Here is a 26,351-nt window from a genome sequence, read left to right on the forward strand (position 1 = left end):
CTAAGTTGATCATCAATGGGATGAATGAAAACAAGGTTCTCCAAACAAAACATGGAATAGACACATGATAAACGTGAAGGACCTTCAGCAACATATTATAGAATATTAACTTCATTTTGGGGAAAAAAAGAACCTCACATACCACGTGTACCTTTTCAAACCTCTCAGGAATGATAGGTATGTTTCCCTTTTCCAGTGCCCTCAGGCCCCAGGACTACAAACTACTGCTTACCGACCCCTTACCGACAAGTGGCTCGATCACCTATCACATACAAGTGCTCCATTTAATTTGACTAGACTGTTTTGCCAAAAACCAATTGTGTTATGAATTATGATATATAGAGAGAGAAAATTCCTGACCTCCCCACCACGTTCTGATCTTGGTACTCTTGATGTAGATGGTTCCTTCTTCACAGCAAGACCAGCCTCTTCAAGGTCTGCCCACAACTTTTTTGCAAGGTTCAAACAGACCAAGTCCACTGGAAATAGGAGACTCCTATGCTCAGGGAAGATGGTGAGCAAGTGACGCAAGCAAGAATAATCAATTAACTTGAAATTTCCTCAATCAGCCTGGGAAATGAAATTTCTCCTATGCTTAGGGCAAACAGCGAGCAAGTGAAGCAAGTAGCGACAACAATGTTGATAGATCGATAGTCAGCTAGAGGTCAAGATCAAGGGACACGGATCAAGAGAAAAACAGACAGAATGGCCAACCGAGGGAGAGTGGGAACCGGAGAGTGAGAGAGGTGTACACGCCAATCGGTAGATAAAAAATAAAGAAAGGGACAGATTGAGATCGAGAGATCAAAGAGGAGATTGAACATTGATGGAGATAGAGAGAACGTACTAGAAAAGCAGGGAGAGAGAGAGATCAGGAAAACTCCTGCGAAGTAGGGAGTGATAGATAACAAAATGGGGAGAGATTAGATGAAAATAGGAAATTAGATTTCTTATAGAAAAAATTGCTCACCTTAACATGCCCTTGTGGTTATGCAGATATTAGGAACGATTCCCCAAACCATGAACCAGGAAACGTCGTGGTGCGATGAAATGTTGCCACTGGCGGTGATGAGGTTTGAGGAGGTTGGCCCAGCAGAGGACAAGATGCGCAAAGAAGCGGCGGTTTTGGAGGATGACGGCAATCTCTCCCAATCCCTCTTTTCAAAACCATCTCGAAAACCTGTCTCTCTCCTCCTCCAAAAATCTCGTGCGTAAGCCGCCATTATTGTATGTCTCCACTTCGTTCCTCCGTCTCTCAAACTTTTAGATGCCCCCTTTCCCTTCGGGTCATAGCCATCATTGTTTTTGTGGGTCAAAATTTTTGCCAAATCCTAATGAGAGCAGAAAGCCAGAGAGCGAATGGAGGAGGGAAAAACCATAATGAGAGCACAGAAAGAGCGAATGGAGGAGGGAGGAGGGAGGAAACTTACAGTCTGACTCCACCACCAGAGGCAAGTAGCGAATTCTGAAGGATGAACTACGGGAACCGACGCACGCAATCTGCATCTTCCTTCATCGTCGGCGCCATCAACGATCCAGCCTCGCTCCCGTCAAGAGAGAGCGAGAGAGGTTGCTTTCCCTCCTTAGAACTCGCGGGAAAAGGAGAGCCTTCTTGAAACGGTAACGGTTGAGAGTTTGTTTCTTGAACTTCTTGATTTTAACTTTTGTCCATAACCGAAGACGCAAATACAAAATATTAAATCATCGTGGCTAATTCGTCACTCCAAGCAAGAAAATATAAATCCGATGTGGTGCCTTAATTGTTCATTCATTAATTAATGAGTTCCCGATAACTAGTATGAGAATATCAATGGATCAGATTCTTCCGTTAAATTCAAATTCGGAATCAAACGGATAAAAAGAATATATACCATATTTGAATCCTACTTTTAATTTCACAATTGAACCCAAACTGGGATCCACTTTTAAATTCGTAACAAAATCTGTTTAAAATTATGATATTCTACGTACGAGCTTCAAATCTGTTGCAAATGTACTATTGGGAAATTAAATTTGTATTAAGAAACTATTTGATAAGAAGAAAATTGTGCTTTTTAAAACATGTGTTTTTGAATTATATGATACAAAATTCCTATGCTTTTGTTACTAGAATAAGGATATTATCTTTGATCTCTTTCCGATTCTTTGTGGTATACGGATTCTTGCTAGCCCCAAATGGGGAGGGGTCTCCGACGACCCTCATCGCCTGACTCTCTCTCTCTCTCTCATGTTACCAACTGTCTGGAACTGGGGCCTCTGGTTCGACGTCCCCAAATCGACCGTCGGGCACTGGGGAATAGGGTATCCTGCCGTGTCTCCAAGCCTCCCTTCGTGCATCAGGGATTGGTTGTCCCGCCTCTCATCCCTACAATGACCCTTGTGCCTCAGGAAGGGTGTCTCCGGCCTGGTTCTCCAAATCCTTCAACCGACCGGTAGAGAGTGGAGAGGCTGCTTTCAGGAGCCACGGGTTATGGGAAATGCATTGTCTCTGTTTCTAGATTTTCACTTGCCCTTTAACTTCTTTGGCTGTTCATTATTCCTTTCTCATGCATGCAAAGGTTTCATGTGGTTTCTTTGTTCGATGATTCTAAGAATGCTCATTGACTATTAAAAGCCCACGTTTCACATGTTAACCACTTAGCCCAATCTACGATTGGACTTACAGTTGCCACGAAAACTTAGACTCACATAAGAGGCAAATCGACCAACATTTTGAGCATGCAATACTCAAACCCTAGAAAAGAGGAAAGAAGAAAAAAAAGAACAGGAGAGTCGAGATCAATAAAGTACCAGAGAGCGGAGGTAAGAAACTGTAGATGCGCATAAGGCACCCGTCGTCCAACGAGTTGATCGACGGTCGCGGCACAGCTTCGTCTTCCTCCCTTCCATTGTTATCTGTGCCAAAATAGACAAAACGTAGAGAAAACCTCAGACAAAACACAAATTGACATGTTTCTAGTGAAGGAAATCCTAAAAAGCAAAGAGAGAAGAAGACGAGCAATCGAGAGAGATTACTTGCCTAGTATCATGTTTGTTCAAAGTATTGAAACTTCAGAAAGCGTCAGATAGAACAACGATGGACAGGAGAGCAAAGTTGATCAGATATGAGGTCCAAACGGTAGGCAGGCGGGAGGCACGATGATCGATCTAATAATCCGACGGGCGGTGAGGTAGATGGAGAGAGTGATCCGGTAAGGTGTCTAGGGTCACATGATCCCTACATGTGCCGCTATCACAAGAAGCTCAACATCCACAAAGACTCAAAAGAATCAATGACCATGTTCTTTCTCCTTCTTCCTCTTTCTTCTATGACAGCGCCCCCTTGCTCTGGAGTTCTCTGGGGTGAAAAAAGACATCAAGATCAGCGTCGATTACAACTGATGGATTTGGTAACGCTGCCTAGATTCACACAGTTCTCCGGAGCAGCCTCCTTCCCTCGCCATGGCTAAGGCACAGTGGGGAAAGAGAAAGAAATAAAAGAGGCATTTACCTTCGGGACACGGTGATGGTGGTGGAGATCGCGGACTGGAGAGCGAGGAGCGATGGTGGTGGAGATCGCGGACTGGAGAGCGAGGAGCGGTGGTGGTGGAGATCGTGGACTGGAGAGAGAGCAGCGGTGGTGGTGGAGAGCGCCGGCGGGAGAGCGAGCGATGGTCGCGGTTGAGGGCTGAAAGCGCGCGAAAGCGGGAAAGGGAAGAAACCGACGGTTACGTTTTTATGGACGACCTCACTCATCAGTGACTACATAAGAAGGTTACTTTCCTATTAAGTGTTTATTAAGTTTCCTTTGTTGGCGCGCTCCACCGATCGTTTGAAATTTGGATTTAATTTCGTTTGTAGACTTCATCGAAGCAGCGTTGTTGTTAATGTGACATTCACATCTCGCACATTTCGGACGATAAAACAAAAGCTTGGCTTATTGAAAGGCGGGTTTCATAGCCGTGGATCTCAGATCTAATTGAGAGAGAGATCCATTGTATTATCAAACAGCGATGTTAACATCCATGGATTGCAGATCCACTTTGCATCTCAGCTTTACGGGAGAGGCGATGGCTAGGACGTTTGATACATCCACGGATTTTTTTTACCCTGACTAATATTTCGTGGATATCTTTTAGAGTGACTCAGAAAAATAAACGATCTTTTAGGATGGAAATTTTTTCATGGAACAAATTTTTCGTGGATCTTTTAGGATGGATTTTTTACAAGGAAAAATTTTCGTGGATTTTTAGGATGAAATTTTTTTATGGAAAAAAACTTTTGGTGGATCTTTTGTATGGATTTTTAGTCAATGAAAAGATTTCGTGGATTTTTAGGATGGATTTTTTTTTTATGAAAAAAACTTTTCGTGGATTAGGATGGATTTTTACCATTGTATTATCAAACAGCGATTTTAACATCCATGGATTTCAGATTCACTTTCGATCTCAGCTCTACAGGAGAGGCGATGGCAGGAAGACCGAAAGTTGGCAATAAGAGGTGCCGGCAAGCCCACCGCCGTCCACCCTCTCTCTCTCTAGCCATCTACAAGAAGAGGCAAAGGGCTTGCCGAAAAACCAAACATGAACCCTCGGCCAGCGCCAAGTTCATGTTGTTAATTCGATGGATGTGATATTTCTGAGCTTCAACTCAGAACTTCAATTAAACGCCACCACAGAAGAAACTCTTTCTCAATTTTTACAGAATTAAAACCATCCCGTCGCGGAGGGTCCATCTGGCCAGGTTCAGAAAAAGAGGGATTCAAAACCTCTCTTTTTCTTGCTCTCGGCACTCCAGTGGTCGTCCGGCCGTTGGATGAGCTCCACCGCTGCTCCCCCCTACAAAAGAAGGAAAAAAATAAAAAATTAAAGAGCCAGGTGGAGAAACGTTTCGATTTCAAGAACCGGCTTGGAGAGGCGTCTCGATTTCAAAAACCAGGTTGGAAAAGCATCTCGGTTTCAAGAACCAAGTCGGAGAGGCATCTCGGTTTCAAGAACCGGGTCGAGAAGACAACGGAGGTTTGGGAAGCATCTCGGTTTCAATAACCGGGTTGGGAATGTGTCTCGGTTTCAAGAACCGGGTTGGGGAGACATCTCGGTTTCAAGAACCCAGAGAGAGAGAGAGAGAGAGAGAGAGAGGTAGGTTATGTGGCAAGAACTTGTAACATATGGCTTTGCTGGATTTTATATGATCATTTGCATTATTTATGTTGGTTGTTTTTAATGTCTATAAGAAGTTCATTGTATAAGATACAAGTGGACACAAGATGATTGTTCTTCAAACGTTTCCAGATGTCCAGTGGGATATGTTTAGAGGATCTTTGCTTTCCTTTTCTTCAAGGCATGTTAGAAGGCTCTAGTGCTATGTATATGAAGACTCTGAATATAAAAACTGAACAACGAAAAATTATGCGAACATGAAAATACAGCCATCATGGACATAATATTGTCTAATTTCTTCTATGCCTTAACCAAGTTTTATGCATGCAGTGGGCTGCTTGCAATTGCTTCCGTTCGGGATGATATAGCGTTTGCTTATATTGATGAAATGGAAGGAAGGACATATGAGATGCTGGCTTCTTATCAAAAGCTATGTGCGCAGAAAAGGGTATAAATGGCTATCAGTAGATTTTCCTTGTGTACTTCATGGAACCATTGTACAAATGTTACAGGTCAGTTTTAGGATAGGTCTCTCTATGCACAGAGAGATATTAATGCGCAGCTTGTAGACTGCAACTGAATTCACAGCTGTATCTAGGTATAAACTTGCTTGTATAAATGTAATATGTAAAGGAAAAAAAATAAATCTGAACTCGAGGAGAGGATGAAATATCTAAAGGAATAGAAAGAAAGAAAAATCTGAGCTCAAGAAGAGGACTTATATTTTTATCGGGGGAGTATTGCATCTTGTTCCAGGACTTGGTTGGCTTAGGTCCCTTTTATAGCACATTATAATTGATTTATTATCATTGATTGCTATCAAACTGCAATAAGAAGTCCTGCTTTTTTTAATATGAATGAAGACCAATGTCAAAAATTTAACAACTTATATTCATCATGCTGCAAGGATATTTTAAAATCGAACGATGATGCAATCTTGCAATTGCACCCTCACTTCCCTTCAAATGTATTTCCATGTTTCTGTGATATCTTTGTTACATTTGTGATGTGGCTCATATACTAAATGAACTTTTTTTCATGTGAAGGACATTTACTGAAACCAACACATCCACCAAAGTAATGAGTTGGGATCGACACTTCTGCGTGGTCTATTGAAAGGAAACGAAGGTTGGAGTCAACTAAGATCCTAGCCTGTACATCCAAAATGGGTTCAACGTGTTTGGATATTTGTCACTATTTTGGACTAGGGTGCAGACTACATACCAAATCCAGATCCCAATTAGTAGTCACCATATCTTTTATAGTTTGCCAGATCAGCCTAGATGGATCCATAATCAGCGGGTCGACTGTACTCAAGCCTGACCCACTAGAAAGTCTTGATTTCTCTAGAATGGAACCACATACTTACAAGGCCAGGGATGTACGCAGATCACGCTGTGTCCAACTTAAAATTTAGTTAGGTGCTGTAGCAAAATCATGAAGTTGTAAGAGGCGTACGCCTCAGTAAACTTTGAGGTGACCAAAAAATGAAAATAAAAAACTAGTCCACTGAAATAACTAGCCAGCTAATATTGGCAGGGCGCAACAGCACAAGCCTCGTGAGAAAACGTGAAGCCCTGACGAGTGACGGGCATATTTCAGGAAATATCATCCGGGACCTTTTTCTCGCCCTACGTTTGATGGGGAGGATTTTTTTTTTTTTAACTTGAATTTTCTTCCACCACCAAAAGAACTTTCCTCCCCATCAAACGTCCCCAAGCGATGTTAATTTCTGTAGTAAGAGGAAAGTAGCCGTTACGGTCTGATTCTTTACATCATGTGTTGTACGTCGTTATTACGCATGCGTGGGTATGTGATCGTGCCCAAGGATTTTGAGAAAGGTTACAGGAAAAATGTGAAGGAACCGGACACAGATTTTATAAGTAGACAGAAACCTCGAAGTTTCCGGGCAAAAGAGGTGGAGGAGAAGGTCTCTGCGGTTCTCACAGCTTGTACTAAGTTAGCAAAATATTTTGTAATGGGATATCTCTGTAACTAGAACCTGTTTGCTTCTGTTGAAAAGAAGCACAGAAGAAGAAGAAAAATTCATGCACATGGATTTATTAACCATCAATTTTTTGTACATGTTATACCTTATGTGTAGATATTTATGAAGTATATTACAATTTACATGTTACAAATCCATTTGAATATGAATCTCATAAGTCAGTATTTGTTCATTTGGTTGTTTTGAGTTGAATCATGGAATAGATGGTTCATTGTTTAAATTGGATGAGTGGGATACTCATAATTGGTCTTGAAATATACTTGAAAAACGAATATCCCACTTATCCATAGAAATCATGAACTATAGATCCAATAACTCAAAATCAGACAACTATATCCACATTCAAATAAAATTTATAACATGCAATAGAATTCATAAATATGTATGCACGAAAAGAACACATAGATATAGCATGCATAGGAAATGATAATTAATGAATAAATGTGCATGAAAAGCCATTGAAAACTCAATACATCGCACATGCACACGAAAGGAATCATTTTCATGGTTTTGGTAAATAACAAATGTAGAAACAAGTGGGATCAAATTTAGAATATGTTAGGATAACACCCAACAAATGTTGTTTTATGTGTTACCCAAACATAGAGACCAAGTTTCAAAAATTAATTCAAAAACCAGTTTTAACAAAACCTGATTTTTGTAAAAAAACTTCTTCTGAGGGTTTCGTTTATTTTTTTCCAAAATATGCTCTTGGTCCAACCAAAGCACTTTCAAATGTTTTTGAGCATTTTCCAATTCCATAAAGCATCGTAAGGTACTCTATCAGGCTAGTACAGAGCATACCTTAAGGCTCAATGCAAAGAGTCACGATCCCCATCTTGCGATATCAGCACCTATGTGCCGCAGCCTCTGATTAACAACATAGATTGGGCCATTGAACATGGGCTCACCCAAGATTCCACCAATTGCATTTGGGTTTGACCAAGTACATCAAATTGCAAGCAATCTGGGTGTAACATAAAACATGTGTATCATCACACTTGGCATGAGGTCAAGCAAATAGAGAACCAGAAAAATCCAACTAACCTGCTTCTTGCACCAATGATGGTCTTCACCAAATCAAATATTAAAAGTGGTCTGACCTTTATGTCCCCACAAAAGCAAGTCAATTTGGTGGCTTGATGAGTCGGTGGTGGTCACATAGATGTTAACACAAACAACTCAAATGTGGCATGATGTGCCTTTTGATCGCAAGGGCGACAACAACTTTCTATCATTGGAATTTGGAAATACCAAGTTTGAGAGATTGTTTAGGGACATTTTGGCTGAAGGATGTTGTCTTTTTTTTTTCCTCTTTCAATCCCTTTATTTATAATAAGGAGAAAGAGGGAGTTGTTTCCTACCATCTTCCCTTTTCCTCACTCGTGAGGAAATTACCATTTTCATGGCAACTCCTTTCAAATAAATGAGGAGAAGGATCATCCACCTCCTTCCCTCATGAATAAGAAAGGCAAGATTGATAGGTTATTAAAACTTAAAGAACCAAATGAAAGACTTCATTTTAGTGCAACAGTTACGATAAACAAAGTACAATCTATTCCAGCAACAAGAAGCGATAAAAAATAACAAGAATCTATTTCAACCAAGCTTGAACTTGAACAATGCATCCAACACTTGTCCCACCAGTTACGAACTGAAAAAAGGGTCTTTCATAGATTGCCATATTAAAGTAGAGCATCTTAAACAAGGATGAGACAGTGTTGTAAACAACGAACTGCTAAGTGCCAACAGCTCTTCACACCTTCTTGAGTTGAACGCATTGAAAACCCAATTGGAGAAATAATCTTATAGAAAATGACTTCAAATCGCAAAAGCACAAGACAGGAAAAAGCATAGATTGCTTCCAGCAATACCTGCTCGACAAATATGAACTACAGCATAATTATAGCCAATTTCTTGTGCTACTCCATTCCTGTAGCTAGATGAAAAAGAGTTGTCAAAAGTTTGATCAGGAGCAACTCATGGATAATCTTGATTTTGGACAAGATAATGTTGCTTCAGTTGAAAAATCAAAGAAACAAGTTTCTAACAAGTTGGAAAAGCAGGACGGCCATAACTGTTATTCTGGTAGGATAATCACATTTAACCGATTCATATGGCAATCTGTCATGAGTTCAATCAGGTACCCGCAATTTCAAACTTGAAAATATACATAGAACTAATACCTGCATCCATATGAGTGTGCCCGTGCACATGAAGCATTTTATAACGTTCAACACTTTTCTTTTAAATTATTCAGTCGTATGTGAAACGCTAAAAAAACTGAACAAGACTGAAGGTCAATAGTGGGAGAGCATTTTTCTGCTTACATCTGCAGCGTTGCCAGTGATGGAAGTACTTTTAGCAAATTATATGCAACCGACGCAAAAAATAAACGAAAGAATCCACTACAGAGAGCATCTAGGGTAACAAACAAGCTGAGGAACGCAGCCAAAGGCAGCACAGTTAACCAAACAGCAGAAGAACCCGAATCCACCTTGATGCCCGAATAAAACGGGATCTAAAAAACAAAATCAATTCTCTAATTCCCCGAACGCGCTCAAGTTCCTACCGATACTGGGTTAAAGTAGGCAAAGAGACCAAAAAAACGAAAGAATAGAAGGTCCCACTCATCAATGCCCTAACAGACAATAATTCATGTAAAACCCAAACTAAAATCCGTACATACTACATCTAGAAACCAAAAATAATCGTTGGCAGGTACGAATGGGAAAAGAAAAATCGACGGTTTAATTGTAAAAAATCCGATGCATAACTAAAAACGCAAAACAACAAACAATGTTAACCTTTCTCGGAAAAACACAGGACTCAAAGCAAACAGATGGATTCACAAAGATCACCGGTTCTTGGATCATCGTGGCCACATGACGACGGCGACCTACCAGCCTCTTTGCTGCCGATCCCCGATAATCAACCTTCAGGGACCGCTAGCAATAATCCTCTATGTAGGACGGAGCTTGCCGGACAACCACTTACTCACTTAGCCCTCGTCGGTTCAGGAAGGCCTTCCCTTCGATCCTACTTCCGGCTGGTGTACCCTACAAGCCGTCGACGTCACGGCAAAGTGAAAAAAGGGAGGAAGCGGGGAAAGAAAAGAAAGCACGCGGGAACGAATGCAGAAAAAAGCGAGGGAACGCGCCAGAGGAGGGAATGCCGAAGTTGCCGACGAATTTAAAGTTGAAACCATGGTTTTTAAAGTTCAAATACTAATCAATTTGTTTTTTAAGATTAATTAAACATAAAATTTAGAAAATTAACAGAAATAGATTAACGAAAATATAAGATTGCGTTTGTTTCATTATAGAACTGAGATCAGTTTTCGATCTCAAAGCAGCTTTGAGTTTAAGATTTGAAACTATCAAATGCAACTTAACGCTTTGGCATTACGGGGAAAGATCTTGTCGGAGGTTTTGAAAGTTTTGACCGGATTTGATCCAAATCGTACTCTTGGTGAACCTAGTTGATCCGTTTGCATCACATGAAACTATTTCATACGGTTCATGCGAAGCCTAGCATGATTATCAAACTGTTCCGTTTAAGCTGCATTATAAACTTGGACAGATTCATGAAATATTGTAATGGAAATGTTCCATCAATCAGTCTCAACCTTTAGTCATGCAACAGTTTGGATACACTGTTTTATTGCCGAGCGACTCCTGAAATAAAACGATGATTGAATTAGCTTTACTTGCAAGACCATGTGATCGAATAGTAAACTGTTTTAGATCAAGTGTCGACTCTGTCCGTTTGTCAATAGGCGGAATAAGTAATGGCTTGTTATAAAAAAGTTTGATCCGATATCTAAGAATTTTCTGAAGGTTTACGTAGGTGTTGGTTAAACGATTGTTTCATTTAGTTCTCAAGGTTTTCGATGGAAACCAAAACCGCTATGACTAAATTGATGTGCACCAAACCGGGAGCCCGAACTCAATGTGGGGATAAAATCAGAGTCCATGTGACTCGAAAGGTTACGTGACGTTCACAAGGGACCAACCATTAAATGTCAAATAAACAGAAACGCTTGTTGGATATCCCAAGCAATCAAACATTCCGTCCAATCTTAAATTCAAAAGATAACTATTTAGTTATCAGGGATTTCATGTCTAATCACTTTTTTTGTTTTTTTTTACTGTAGTCGCATTCTTTTCAATTTTACCACAATTGGCAAACTCGCCGGGCTGTTTCGAGAATGCTCGGATCGCCAACAAATTTAGTAAGAGTCAAGATTTGGCCCAAATTGCTTATGACTCGCCCGATTCATCTGCAATTATGGTTATTTGAATACTCGATCAAGTCAACAAGTCAACTCACTGACCCAATGACCCAACCACATGCCGAATGGAGCCCACGAATTTTCTCAACTATAAATTTTACAGTGTTTAATATAGTTACCCCATTTCGTGGTCACACTCCACGTTACTGCGCCTTTTACGTCCATCGCACCAAAGCATTCAAACGTCCGCTTAATATAGTTAAGAGGTGGTTTGATCGGTGCCATCTCCTTTAAACTGTCCGATATGTTTCTTGTTTCCCGTGGTAAGAGATGGTCCATACGGAACGTATGAAGCAAACGACATGGGTTCATTTCAAGAACAATCTATATTTTCCCACGCAGTCCCTTGTTTGCCACTGTTCCGTGGAACGTTATGTTCTGCGCGTTCAAGCTAATAGTTCGATATGAAACAGTTGAATTTGGTGTTTCGAGATAGTCTCAACGTAATTGATTTCGGTCCAATTACTGAGTCATGCATTGAGGAAAATCACTCTATGAACTGATGCTAAAAAGTGGCGGAGCCAGAATTTATTGGTTGAAAGACATTCAATCACCAATCTATATATATATAACTTTCAATCCATATAATGAATCTTTTGAGGCCCACACCACCCTCTGTGTAGCTCCCCATAACTTATTGGTTGAAAGACATTCAATCACCAATCTATATATATAACATTCAATCCTTATAATCAAACTTTTGAGGCCCACACCAACCTCTATGTATCTCCCCATAATTTATTGGTTGAAAGGCATTCAATCACTAACCTATATATATAACCATCAATCCTTATAATGAAACTTTTGAGACGCACACAAACCTCTATGTGTCTCCCCATAAATTTTTGGTAGAAAGACATTCGATCACTTGCCTATATATATATAACTATCAATCCTTACAATGAAACATTTGAGGCCCACACCAACCTCTATGTATCTCCCCATAATATTTTGGTAGAAAGATGTTCGATCGCTTACCTATATATATAACTCTCAGTCCTTATAATGAAGCTTTTGAGGCCCACACCAACCTTTATGTATCTCCCCATAATTTATTGGTTGAAAGGCATTCAGTCACTACCCTATATATATAACTCTAAATCCTTACAATGAAACTCTTGATGTGCACACCAATCTATATGTATCTCCCGGTAATTTTTTGGTAGAAAGACATTCAATCACCAACCTATATATATACAACTTTCAATCCTTACAATGAAACATGTATCTCGGGCGCTGATGCTAACGCTATGAAAGGACAAGAGACTAAGATGTTGGGCATCAAATATCTTTATACACCCTAATGCAAACAATGTTCAATAAGTTAAATCAGATACAAAACAACCAAAAAATGAACAAGTAATCAGATAGATATAAGAGGTGTTTTTCTTTATATACTATTTGAGATGTTAATATGTAGGGGTAGAGTCAAGGTAAGACCCGCTTAGGCCTTGGACGCATCTCATCTTTTTTTTTTATATATATAAAAAATTACGTAAAAATTTTACTTTTTATATATAAAAATTTCAAAAAATGATATTTCGGCCCTAATCAATTTTAAAAACTTTATCTCGGTCCTCTTCATGAAAAAATTATAATTTTGCCCTTGTTAATATGCATGAAAAGTTGAATATAAAACGGTAAAAAAATAAAAAATTTAGTTATGGATCCAATACCATTTTATCGAATATCAGTGGCTCTTGTTTCACGAAAACAATGGAAAATGTACTACAAATAAAACGATCAAAATGAAGATAAGTTGTGAAATTTTGTTGGAAATAAGATTCACCCAGCATCATCAAGGGGCTCTGCGTTGAAAACGAGGGTTCGTTCCTTGATCTCTCCAACTCCAAGTGGTCGCCGGTCCCCGAGCCGTAAAACGAAAATATCTAAAAGATCAAGTTGAAAAACGCCAAATACGAGAAACGTCGAACACTTTTCTGTAACTTTTCTTAAAATAAAAAAAATCTGGCTGGCCCGAGGATATTTGTATGCATAGATGTCGAAATATGCAGCAGGGGCTTGACCTTTCGATGACCGCCTCATAAGCTCGTTACGTTACGCCCACCACGTTTGTGATTTTTATCGGACTCTCCCTCTCTCTGACGTTGTAAAAAACGGTAAGGGAACCGTATCGGTCGCTTCGTTACGATGCGGAGTGATATTGCGAACATGCCTAGTCTCACATTCTCGTCTTATCCCATCGCATCTCGCCCCGGCCGATAAAGGGAGAAATCTCCGGAAAAGAAATAGGAGAAAAATCGGCCCAGAAGACCCCTTCTCGTTTTGATCTTCGCTTGAGGTGCGGACCCTGTAACTAGCTTCTCTCTATCGGAGGATGGGTTTCGAGATCGATTCCGGTGGATGAACGGAAAGGCGCGGAAGAAATTGGGGATTTTGCGTCCTGTCTCTTTCTCTTGCGGAGTTTTCCTGGCGGTTTCAGCTACGGTTGCTGCGGAATTTCTCTCTGCGATGGGTTGCCAGTTCGATTCTGGGGGTTGAAGAATAGGAGGGAGAAATAGGCAAGTTTGCGCAGTTTCTTTGTGTTTATTTTTTGTTTTGTGGTTAGGCGAAGTAGCTCTAATGGGTATGCAGATCGATTCCGGCGGTTGAAGGAGTTGGGGAAAGCGAGGAGTATCGTGGAATTTTTCGTAAGCTCTTTTATAGATTTGGTGTTTTGAGGGGATCTTTTATAGCATTCCATGGCTATTGGGGTTGATTCTGGAGGTTGAGGAGGGAGGTGGTGTTTGCACATTTCTCTAGTGGGAGAGGAAAGTGGAGGAGCGGGAGGAGGAAGAAGAGGAAAGAGGGAAGTTATGGAGTGGGACAGCGATTCTGAGATGAGCGGTGACGAGGAAGGGTTTCTGCTGAATGATGGAGGCCCGCTTCCTATCTCATTCGGGAGTCTGGTGCAGTCAGCACCGTGCGGATTCGTCGTTACAGATGCATTGGAGCCTGACCATCCGATTATTTATGTGAATTCTGTGTTCGAGCTTGTTACTGGTTACAAGGCCGAGGAGGTTATTGGCAGAAATTGGTGATTATCTTTTCTTGGTCTCTAGTTTTTCTTCATGGGGTGCTTTAATTTGGGTTTTTGGTTCTGACGACGTTGATCGAATTGAATACGAAGAATTTCACTAAATTGGTTCTGATGATTCTTATATGCATTTTGCTTCATGTATAGTTGTCTCTAGATCACCTTTTCCCCATAATACAAAAAAAAGATCACGATGGAACTCCAGCTGATTCAATAAAGATCGTCAAATTGTCTTGTACTTGTTACTGTAGTTCGTTCTACTTCCACGTACAAATTCTTCTTCCCTGAACAATGATCATGTTCATTGAAGTGATTGGCCATGTTGAAGATGACCAATATGGGAAGTATGATTAAGCTGCTGAGGTTAGATCGTTTCACTTTCATCAGTGTAAAGCGAACAAGGGTTGGAGCGAAGTAAAAAAGAGAAGGAAAAAAAAAAAAATAGAGCAATGCTATACGTGCACCTGTACAAGCACCCGTTTGTACACGAAAAACGTGCATTTGTATGTGTATTGTATGATGTAAATGTGTCACAGTCTATGTAAGATATATGTATGGATATTCCTCCACAAGAGTGGTGCTTTATCGCTAAAGTAGAAAACTGGACATGGGAAATCTCAATACCGTGTAGCAGGTTGTCTTTTTTCTGGATCAATTCAAGATGTCTGAACCCAAGTAATGTTCTTGATTTAAGGGGTCGATCTTGTTTTTTCTAATGACTTGTTTATACATTTTACATCCGAATTTCAATATCTTATAGTTCCAATAAAAAAGCACGATGAAAGGAGAAACTTTCGTTATATTTCAGCCAGCCTGTAAAGCTCACCAAGGCTGATTGAGTAGCTCATGACCCTAAGGCGGAACGAGCAAAGTCCATGATCTTTTAGGCACTTATTGAAGGACTTTAACTATGCCATCTTACTGAACCTAAGTAAATTGAAAATTGTTGTTATTTTGGACAAATATCATCATGTATGTGCGCATGTGTTATAAGATGTTTTCACATGTATATATTAACAAAGAACTATTTTTGTTCTTTTCAGTAACATGACAGAGAGCACTATGTTATAGAATTAAGTGATCTGGAAATGTAAGAAAGAGTGACATTTGAGAGCCAGAATTTGTCGTCAAAATGAACTGGTATCTTTTAGGGCTGGAATTGATGTTTTTTCCTTATTAAAAAAACATGGATATTACTGATACGTTCTCATCCTTGGCCGGTAAGCTCAAATGTCACCACCTGCTTTTCCTTAACAACACCTTAGGAACCCGTTAGAACTTTCTTTATTTCTCCCGGAGGAGAATCCTTCATTGTCATGCTTCTATATCTTTCGTCAGCGACTAGGTTTTTGTAACAAAGTTCTCTTGCAGTTTTTACTGCTTGAAAGAGCAGCTTCTGCCAGGTTGCTTTAAAGTTGTTTTTTGCCTTTATGTACTAGCTTATTGTGTAAAAAGGAGATCTGGTTTCTTTGTTAACATGTCAAATGCATAACAAGTTTTGCATCATGGAATGACCTTATTTAACTCCCTGGAGCCCTGATCCTGGCTGTCCAGTTTTTGCTTCTCTTCCTTCTAGCCTTCCATTGCTTTACTCAAGAAGAATTCAAGGACTAGATTTAGCTTTCTACAAATGTTCTTTTCTATATGACAGTTGTTGGATCAAATCTTTTTTTCTTGTACGCTTTCTGACCTATATATATCAAAAGAAAAAACTGATAAAATTTTAGGAAAATGAGTTCTATGCATATCCACAAACATGGGAGTTTCTTTAAAAGCACAATATTAACGTTACAACTTAAGGAAGAGGAAAAAAAAGAAAAGAAAAAAAATCACATTTTTTGAAAAAATATGAAAATAAAGGTTTCGTGTTTTTTTTTTTCGTTTTTCTTTCTTTTTAATGTTGATATCATCATGGATTCAACTTTAAACTTAAATTAAATTATGTGCCATCAGTTTATCATCATTATATTATGATTTTTTGTCATTTTATCCAGTTATTTTTATGGTTTCTTATTAATTTTTCATTTATTTTATTGTATCTGATTTTTATTTTCTTTTTCATTTTTTAAAATTTGCCAAAATTTGCCTGGAAGATACCTGAGGAAACGTCATCAATAAAATTCGAGAACTATATTTGTGGCTCTGGTCCTATCTATTCTGTTGTTTTCTAGATGCATGGTCATGGTCACTGTTTACTTAAATGAAGAACTAATGTGTGTATAAAAATCTTTGGTCTTCATTTGAATTTTGAAAATTTTATGTAAACATGGTCAAGTTTTTGATGAAATAACAAAAACATGCTTGGTTTTTTTATTTCTTTGGTTTTATCTCAGGTTCTTCAATGAAAGAAATTAAAACTTGCACATGTTTTTGTTGTATCACCAAAACCTAAGAGTATTTTTATAAAATGTTCTTTGATTTTTCGATTTGCTGTGCTTATTCTATTGCAATATTATATTGCAAAATGAGAAGCTAGGGCACCCGTAACTGGTGTAACTATTGTGTGGACATGTATGACTTTAAATGTTCTAATAAACATGGTTACATTCAGCTTCTATGATTAGGCATATGATCCATGTAGAGTTTAGGCTCCATTTGCTTTCTGAAGCAGATTGGTTCTTTTCACATTTCAGGCTTAGTGTCTTTCAGTAGAAGCTCACTGAGGTAAACGATAGTGTTATTTTCTTCACGTGGTTCATTATTTCGCTTGATTGCATTTGTTGATTGCAATTGATATATGTTCTCCATCCGATCCTTGGCTTTATGGAATTGGAATTTGAAGCTGTTGGACCACTTTGTCTTGTTTGCTTTGTACATGTAGTAGATTAGAATTCCTGTGACTGTATTATTGGTCATAAGTTCTCATAATTTATTTGTACATCAGGAATCAAGCAGATCTCTGCTGTTCATTTCTGAAAGCATTTCATTTCCCTGCTTGTCTCTTTTGATAAATTAGCATGTGCATCCTTGTGCTGTAGCTTGTTAAGAAAAGTGGTAATTTTTGGGCTCATGTAAAAAATAGTTATTTTTGGGATTGTCTTTGATTTGCCTTGATGGTTAAGATTTTTCTCAACGTTGGAAGACTTAATTTAGCTCCAAATTCTCGTGTCAGTCGGTTCTTGCAGTACAGAGGACCATTTGCTCAAAGAAGACATCCATTGGTGGATTCCACAGTTATTTCAGAAATCCGTAAGTGCCTCCAGGAGGGTATTCCTTTCCAAGGTGACCTGTTGAATTTCAGAAAAGATGGCTCCCCCCTGATGAACAGATTGCGATTGCAGCCAATATATGGAGATGATGATGTGATAACTCATATAATTGGCACACAGTTCTTTACTGAGGCCAACATAGATTTGGGCCCATTACCTGGTTCTGTTGCCAAGGCTTCTGCAAGGACCTATGACCGTAACACATCGGAAACTTTTTATAGACCTGTCTCTGTGGGCCATGGAACACATGGAACTATTTGCCGTGAGTTCTGTGGCATTCTTCAGCTGAGTGATGAGGTGATATCCCACAAGATCCTAGCAAGGCTATCCCCAAGAGACATTGCTTCTGCTGGTTCAGTTTGCAAGCGGTTTTATCAGTTGACAAAGACTGAGGACTTGTGGAGAATGGTTTGCCAGAATGCATGGGGCAGTGAGACTACACGTGTAATAGAGACTGTGCCAGGGGCGAAGAGGTTGGGGTGGGTCCGTCTTGCAAGAGAGCTAACTACACTCGAGGCCGCAGCGTGGAGGAAGCTAACTGTTGGCGGTGCAGTTGAGCCTTTTCGTTGTAATTTTAGTGCCTGTGCAGTTGGTAATCGGCTTGTTCTTTTTGGTGGCGAAGGGGTGAATATGCAGCCTATGAATGACACTTTTGTGCTAGACCTGAATTCAAGCAGCCCTGAGTGGAGACATGTGAAAGTCAGCTCTCCACCTCCTGGTCGCTGGGGTCATACAGTCTCATGTTTGAACGGGTCTTGGCTGGTAGTCTTTGGAGGCTGTGGAAGACAGGGTTTGCTTAACGATGTGTTTGTCTTGGATTTGGATGCGCAGCATCCTACTTGGCGGGAAGTATCGGTGTCTGGCCCTCCTCTTCCCAGGTCGTGGCACAGCTCTTGCACTCTCGATGGTACCAAACTAGTAGTTTCTGGTGGCTGTGCTGATTCAGGTGTCCTTCTCAGTGATACCTTTCTGTTGGATCTGACCATGGAGAAGCCTATCTGGAGGGAGATACCAGCAACATGGTCTCCACCCTCTAGGTTAGGTCACAGTCTGTCTGTGTATGATGGTCGGAAGATACTCATGTTTGGTGGATTGGCAAAGAGTGGACCACTCCGTTTACGTTCAAGTGATGTTTACACGATGGACCTAAGTGAAGAGGAACCATGCTGGAGGTGCATTACAGGGAGTCTGATGCCTGGTTCTGGAAATCCTTCTGGTATTTCTCCACCACCTAGACTTGATCATGTAGCAGTTAGCCTTCCTGGTGGACGAATTCTGATCTTTGGAGGTTCAGTTGCGGGTCTTCACTCTGCTTCTCAGCTTTATCTCTTGGACCCAACAGAGGAAAAGCCTACATGGAGGATAATGAACGTGCCGGGCAGACCACCCAGATTTGCTTGGGGTCATAGCACCTGCGTAGTTGGAGGCACAAGGGCTATCGTTCTTGGTGGTCATACAGGGGAAGAATGGATGCTGAGTGAACTGCATGAATTGTCTCTGACTAGCTACGAGGGTGAGGAAAAGAACAGAGACTAGTGATGGTGTATTGTATTTGAAGCGCTCTAGATCTGTGATGAATCTTGTGTCATTTGTGATTTCTGTATCGGAACTCATGACATTTATTTGGTGGTGGTCATGGTCTTTGGAAGCAGTAGCATGACACCAGGCTGGAGTGGGAGTCAGGTAAGTGTAGGTTAAAACGAGTAATGGATTTTGTTGTTGGTTCATTTCTTTCTCGTCTTCTCCCTTCAATTCCTCTTCATGACGTTGTTATGAATCAAGCGTGTCTGTAAATAGTATTATTATTAGACTTTGTTGCCGCTTTCTAACAGATGCATCTTTGGTGTAGTCTGTGTCCGTCTCATATGTAGAGGAGGCAGAGAACAGACAAGCTTGGTCTGGTCGCCATTGTTTTTTTGTTTCTCTTTTTAAATTTTCTTCTTTTCCCTTTTCTGTTTTTTCCTTGTTCCGGTTGCAGAATATGCTACTCTGTTAATGTACCTTGTTCTAGCTATGCTCTCTCTCTCTTTCTCTCTCTCTTTTGGTGGTGATGTAAATCAATGGCGCCTTCTCTGAGTCTTGTTCATGAGTCGTGAAGCATGCCATTTGAAACTTTTTTTTCATAAGGTTCTTGTTTCAAACGAGAGAGAGAGAGATCCGTTCCGGAAAACCATTATAGAGGCATGCTGTTTAAAACAGTAGTCATCGTGTATTTAGAAGCATGGCCCTTGTAATATAAAGTCATGAACACTGTGTAGGAAAATTGAAAGAAAGTTAATTAAAAGGTTGGGCAGTCAGATTTTGTTCTTATAAGTTGAAGTAGTTCCTTATCTTTCGAAATTTTAATTTCTTTTGTTTTGCCTTAAAAAGGTAAGAGTACGCATATATACACGTGCTGAACATGGGAAACCCAGATGTTGAGGCTTTCTTGATAGTAGCGATGTCTTATATAGTTTAATTTGCACGAATTGCCTTGTCAGGTTCTCTTGTAAATTCTTGTTTGGTAGTAACGTAAAAAGTTCCTCTATTTGCTTAGAAGAGGGGAATGTTAAAGGGATCAAGTTGGAACCCCAAATGAAGACTTAAATCTCTCATTCTGTTGTCTGAGCTTTCTACTGGCTTTCTTGTAGAGCATGGTGGGCTGGACTCACCCCCTCAATGCAAAGAAGGAGATAGAATGGAATGGAAACAGCCGCTCATTCTCTTCCTCTAAAGAAAAAAGTGAAAAGCTCTTTGTAACTTAAAAGGGACGTCTGAGGATCGATGGAGAATTTTTTCAGTTCTACCTTTTAAGAGGAGTTTATGGTCACTGTAAATCTTCTCATCGAACACAAGAAGGAATATCTGAAAAGATTTTTTTTTTTCTCCCCAATTGCATTTTGAATGGCTTTGTTTATTTTTTTCTGTCCCACGAAAAGGCCTTAACTTTTTCTCCTGAGATGTTTAACCCAAGATATGTTTTCTTTTTCAGTATATCAAATGCCCTCAAGAACCAAAGTTTAAAAGTATGAGCTTTTCACATATTCTAGCATGTCTTGATTGAACTTCGGACTCCTTTTTACAGCCTTCAGCAGAAATAAAGTTTTCGCCATTTTGTAGTTATATATGTGAGCGCACTTCATCCTTTGATACAGTTTTTAGTAAAATTCCACCTACTTTGGGAAATAGCCACTGAAACTTTCTGAAAATTATAAACAAAGGTCAGTTTGTGTTTTGTTTTTCAAGGGTAGTACTTTGGCTTTTTTGAAAAAAATAGAGATATTTTCAGCATCTCACGAAAAGGAACCATTTTTTTTTGTCCTTGGAAGAGGTGGGTCTCTTTTTTACACCTGAAGGGCAGTTTTGTTATTTTAAACCTTAAAAAGGCCATAAGGTGGGCCACTGAGCTGTGGTCTCATTGGGCTTTCGGGCCTCTAGTCCGGATTGTAAAATGGGTTCAGGCCAGCATAGGCCTGGCAATGAATTGAGTGGATGCAGGCTTCTTTTTGGGGTTGGGGGGTGGGCTCGGGTCCAATTAAATATATTATGGTTACTTTTTAAATATATTTTTACATAGTTTTGTTATATTTATATATGTATGATATAAATATTTTTAGTTTTTAATTAAAAGTAGACCAAGCCTGGGCCTGATCCATGATGGTGGAGCCCGGGCCGCCACTGTCCGATGCCCAGCCCTGGGGCCATATAACATCTTCCGTTGCAACCATAAATAGCTTGACAATGGGTTTGGTTTCTTGGATTGCTCCAAAGAAAAGGAAGGGCGGATGGGGACTTCTCCTCTCGTCTTAGGTGGTGGTAGGATAAAATACTTTTTCTGCTCATCAATAATATTTACGTAAACAAATTGCTTTACTTTAGTGAATCAATGTATTTGAAGGCTGTTTGGAATATGAAAACAGTCGAATGTAAGATTGGTTTTGGCAGACCAACTCAGGCCAAGCCAATGTATGATTTGGCCGGTAGTTGTTTGTTAGAGTGGCACTAACATAGACAACGATGGTGATGGGATGCTGAGGATGAGTAGATACCTCTACCACGAAAGAAAGGTGTGCCTCCTTACTTCTTAGTGGGTCGTTGGTTCATTTGGTCCTTGATTAGTTGATTTCCCAACTGCTTTTGAATGTTGAACATTGTTTTCCTTTTCTTTTGATGGGGTAAGAGCAGCGGTGGAACTAGAAATTTTTTTGTTGTAGGGGTTGAAATATGATTTTAAAACTTTAACATGGGCCGAAGTATATTTTTTTTTTCAAGTTTTTTATATGGATTCAACTAAAATTTTTAGAATTCACAAGTATAATTTTTATTTCTAAAAATCTGAGGGGGGCTACGTCCCCTGCCGGCTCCTCTTGCCTCTGCCTGTGGATGAGAGGAAGATTGAATTGGCAAAGTTCCAAGAGAGAGACGTCTAGCCTGCCCTGTAGCTGACTTCACCACATGCAACAAAAATGATTATAAAAAGAACAATAGTAGCATGGGGCTGTGATCTATGATGACTACTCTTTTTAACTCCCTTAAATACATGACTATCATTATGTCAATCCCCACATTTGAGATGTTACAATTAGATCAAGCATAAGTAGTGAGAACAAGGAAATAATGTCTTTGGGATGGGTCGGATGTCTTCATGTTCCTGCACTATTTTTGATAACCAAATTAGGATCCGACTTTTATTTGGGTAAGATTTTTATCTAATCGGCATTGGATATCAGATTTGGATCAGATTGTTCAACTGCATGGTGCACTGAGAATTTAAATCTGACTATTAATTGGATCCAACTTACGAGGAGATATATTCATTTGTTACTCCGCACATATAAACAGTAGCGCGCCCTCCCCACCTTTAAAGACGCACACTAACTCGAATTTGTTGTTTTACGCTTCTAGCTTGAAGCCTTTCTTCGAAAGGGAGATGCCATGGCCGCTGTGGAGTCCTGCACAACTAAACATGCTTCCTTCTTCCTCTTCATCAGAGATCGGGAATGTATGGGCCCGGTGGAAAACAATACATTGTTCATGGCATCTAAAAAGTAGCGGGAGGGAAAAAAAGAAAAAAGCTTCTGTTTTCGTTTTTCCTTTTAGGCCACCAAGGGAGGTTAAAGAAAAGGGTGAAAGTGAAACTGCCGCTTTGAAGTTAAAGCACGCTTTTTCTTGGGGTTAATTTATGAAACAGCTTCTATGTCAATATATTTCGTCAATATTTGAAGAAAAATTGAGTCTTCAACCTTTTCTGGCAATGCTGGATTGGAGGACCTTTTCGTATGTCACTTCATACATTCTCATCTTAGATGATATCTGAGCATGTCGTAGAAGCATAAATGGTTTTTGTTTTTGCATGTTTAGTTTGTTATTCAGATTATTTTTTCGATTGTTTGATAGTATGAAAAATAGTTTAGGATAAGGTTCTTTCATGCTGCATACAGCAGAAATATATTTTTTAAAATGCCCAAAAATGGGTGCACCAATTGTTTGAAAATAATAATTGTAAAAACATTTGATTGATAAATTAAAAAATATTGGGACTTGTAGCAAGTTTTAAATTTCGATAACCATGTTCATTTCAAGAGTTATCAATTCGAAGGGTCATGACAGTTCACTTGAAAATTTTTTGTTTTGGAAGTCAATGATGGTAACTGGTAAGAAGATTCACAGTAATCTACTCCAAAGAAGTGCAAAGAAAAGCTTTTCATTTTAAATGCGGATGCATAGGTTGAAAATAATCACGCCAATCAAGTGGTCTCCCAAAGCGCATTTAATAAACACATTAAAGTTCCCAAGTCTAGCTTTTATTTTTGGGTTGAAAGTTTCCCATCAGTCATAATAATAAATCGGCATTAATCACATAAAAAGGATCAAGTGAATTTTTCAGGAGGAAATGCTTTCGGGTGAGCAAGGGGTATTAATCCCACCGCCCGAAAAAGGCTTGAAGGCCCCTCCATTCCCCCTACTTCCAGAGTCCTGAGCTGTGCCGGTGTCAGCGATAGCAACGGTGCACCCTTCAGTTTGGATGCCGCGCCCTACCGCCTTAAGACACAGGAACATAACGTCCACGGGAATTGAACTAGAGACCTGCCTTAGTACAGGCCCTTAGTTCGACCAGCTACGCTATGCCCCTTGAGGCCAGAAGGAGATGCTTACTAAAATTGTTTAATAATGATTCTCGTCTAATTGCCACAACCCACCGCTTTATGCCAACCCTTTCTACCCTTTTTGTGAAAAAAAAGATACAAAGAACCCCGTGTTTGGATCAGAATGTTTCGAAGAAGAACCTTGCATAAGCAAAGAAAAAGCAAGAATTTATTCCGTATTCCAGGGAATCCGTAGCTCGCCTCTCAATTCCCTTCAAACTTTCCGCAACGTTGTTTGTTTATGAAGTCACTGAATGTCTTAATGATCAACTGGTCCGCAATGGGAATTCGAAGTTCCGTTCCTCGAATCCTAAGTTGGATTATTGCCATCAATATTCTCTATGCGGCAAAGATGCGTCCACCGATATTTTATTGGTCACATAATTCTTTTTCCCCCCTGCCACACATGAATACATTACAATATTCCAACTATGTGTTCACGTGGATCTAGATCCAGATCTGAAATCCAAATTTTTAATGTAGAAAATGCAACGAGGAAATCTGAAACCCTGAGAATTTAATATTGCTTCTGGCGCAGGTGAAAGGTGACGGTGGCGCATCACAAATGCATGGTGCACCTTCCTCTTCTCTCTTTCGGTACAAAAAGACAGAACTGAACAAGCGGGAGAACAGGCACCATGCAGCTTAAAGCCTTGGCACAGTAAATTCTTTTGTCCAAATGCGCCGTCTCTTGGGACCCATTTTTGTTCTCGATCAATGAACCTGCAGCATGCTGTTTTTCTGTTCATTAGTTGGAGAATTGATTCTACGGAGTAGAATCACATCTACCATTCTCAACTTAGACGAACTTAGGATTTTCTTTTCTTCTGAAAATCAAACCAACAAAAGATATGCTACTGTTTTCAATTTCACTGCTGCCGATTGGAGTTACTACGATTTATTTCCCCCTTTTTCTTTTTGTGATCTTCATAGATTTCTCGCCGAAAAGTGGAATGCAAAGAGCCATTTCGCTATTAATTTGATCCGCCAACAAGATTTCCCTACCAAGGCATTGTTTTTTTTCCTGCTTCACCGTCTGTTCGCAGTGGAAAAAAGAGAGGTGGTGGTGCGATTTCAACAAAAACCAGCAAGGCAATAGCTGACAGAAGTGGCCTGTATTCAAAGGAAGGGAAAGCGAAGTCGATACTATTTTCAATAAAAGGGGAACAGTTATCTGCCAAAAAGCAATCGACTCAATACGATCGAGAGAAAAAGTGGGGAAAAGAAAAGGAAGAAACTAATGGAAGAAAAGAATAGAACCGTATGAGAAAAAGTTGGAGAATCCAAAGATCGAAAGGAGTCCTATTTTCTTTGTGGGTAGTTCTGGCGCATCCTCCTTTTGGCTTGTCTTTGAAGAATTTCACTGTAGACAAAGTGGATGAGTATAACTTTTGCTCAAATGATACCCAGAGACGTGATATCATGAGGATATGTCTCATATATGCACCTTCTATCCGCGACAAAATGTCTCGATTTTTAGGACTATGAATTTTCAAGAGAATTCTGATAAGATTTTTTATCCGCGGTTTTCTTTTTGTTCTGGTTGTACTGAATTCGACTAAAAGTTGGATTTCCCGTGTTATCCGCCGATCTAGATCTTGATAATTTAAGTCCACATTTTTGGAAAATTTTGAAATTAAGAACTGTCTGCGAAGAACACCAGGCACTAAGCGTCACGTAGGAAGAAAAGAACAAAAAAAGGCTAGTTGGGACAAGCTTTGAAACTGCAGTTCCGTCACCTTTTGCATTGACGCAAGTTACAAAATTTCTATTCTGCACAGCTGTGAGCCTGTATACATAAAACAATCTCAAATTGTGGACGTATATGTGAAAAAGGAAAAGAAGCTGGAAACTTCTTGATCATGATCTCGAGAATAGTTCTGTATTCCACTTTGATTTTATTTTTAGCTGACACTTTATTTTAACTAGTTTCATAGGATTACTGTGTATAAGCAAAACTAGAGGAATTGGTGCAAATTTGAAACCATTTAATTGGATCTAATAAACAGGAGAACGTCTGATTATGAATCTCATCTTGATTCGGTATGCAATTCAAAATTCAGACAAAATTTATAATTGGGACCCCAATTTGACTCATTCATGACCCGCAGGTCCTTACATTTATGATTAAGTCACTTTGGTCGCAGTCTGATCGAAAAGAAAGTCCTTCAAATATGGTTTCAAATATGGTTTCAACTGATGTTTAGATAAGGTCTCAAGGCTTATAGTAACGTAGTTGGTTGGGTTGGTGGCACGTGAATGCAGGGCCGGAGGGAGGGGGGGCCGCTCGGGCCATGGCCCGAGTGAACCCAAAAGAAAAAAAAAATTATATGTAAAAAATCAAATTTTTTTAGTTTGGCTCGACCCATTCTTCCTCTTGGCCCTACCGTTGCTCCTCTTAGCCCGACCCACAAATGGTTTGACCCGCTCCTGAAAAAAATCCTAGTTTCGCCCCTGCGTGAATGGGTGTGTTGTTCATCTCATTATTACTCTTATGGGATGAAAAACTTGTTTTCAATCTGAAGGTAATCTATAGAGTT

The 26,351-nt window shown here is 39.7% G+C and overlaps 1 protein-coding gene and 2 long non-coding RNA genes across 5 annotated transcripts in view; 1 reads left to right on the plus strand and 2 right to left on the minus strand.

Moving 5' to 3' along the window:
- Positions 1-12,905, minus strand: part of LOC116251007 (uncharacterized) — a 38,447-nt gene extending 25,542 nt beyond the window's left edge. Inside the window, exons 1-4 of one of the 3 annotated variants that reach the window (XR_004171558.2) lie at positions 8,194-12,905; positions 7,951-8,113; positions 3,491-4,817; positions 3,022-3,337 (exon numbers count right to left, since the gene is read on the minus strand). This is a non-coding gene — a long non-coding RNA (uncharacterized LOC116251007). Of the gene's footprint in view, positions 1-3,021; positions 3,338-3,490; positions 4,818-7,950; positions 8,114-8,193 lie in introns of those variants that run through there. The other 2 variants (XR_007572791.1, XR_007572792.1) reach the window with 2 other exon arrangements.
- Positions 578-2,897, minus strand: LOC116251008 (uncharacterized). The gene is made up of 4 exons (XR_004171561.2): positions 2,791-2,897; positions 1,431-1,661; positions 971-1,331; positions 578-883 (listed from the first exon to the last, which is right to left on the minus strand). It is a non-coding gene; the product is annotated as an uncharacterized LOC116251008 (long non-coding RNA).
- A 727-nt stretch (positions 12,906-13,632) lies between the features above and the next one.
- LOC116251631 (adagio protein 1-like) lies at positions 13,633-19,700 on the plus strand. The gene is made up of 2 exons (XM_031626004.2): positions 13,633-14,477; positions 17,590-19,700. The coding sequence occupies exons 1-2, from the start codon at positions 14,257-14,259 to the stop codon at positions 19,220-19,222; spliced, it is 1,854 nt and encodes a 617-aa protein (XP_031481864.1). The 5' UTR covers positions 13,633-14,256; the 3' UTR covers positions 19,223-19,700.
- The last annotated feature ends 6,651 nt before the right edge of the window (positions 19,701-26,351 follow it).

Source organism: Nymphaea colorata, chromosome 3 (genome assembly GCF_008831285.2).
Source record: "Nymphaea colorata isolate Beijing-Zhang1983 chromosome 3, ASM883128v2, whole genome shotgun sequence".
In the NCBI taxonomy this organism is placed as follows: Eukaryota; Viridiplantae; Streptophyta; class Magnoliopsida; order Nymphaeales; family Nymphaeaceae; genus Nymphaea; species Nymphaea colorata.

What these genes read in the sequence shown, in the direction of transcription:
- LOC116251631 (XM_031626004.2), top strand. Translation starts at nt 14,257, where the DNA reads ATGGAGTGGGACAGCGATTCTGAGATGAGCGGTGACGAGGAAGGGTTT. An exon ending in GAGGTTATTGGCAGAAATTG is followed by an intron (nt 14,478 to 17,589) that starts GTGATTATCTTT and finishes TTCTCGTGTCAG; the next exon opens with TCGGTTCTTGCAGTACAGAG.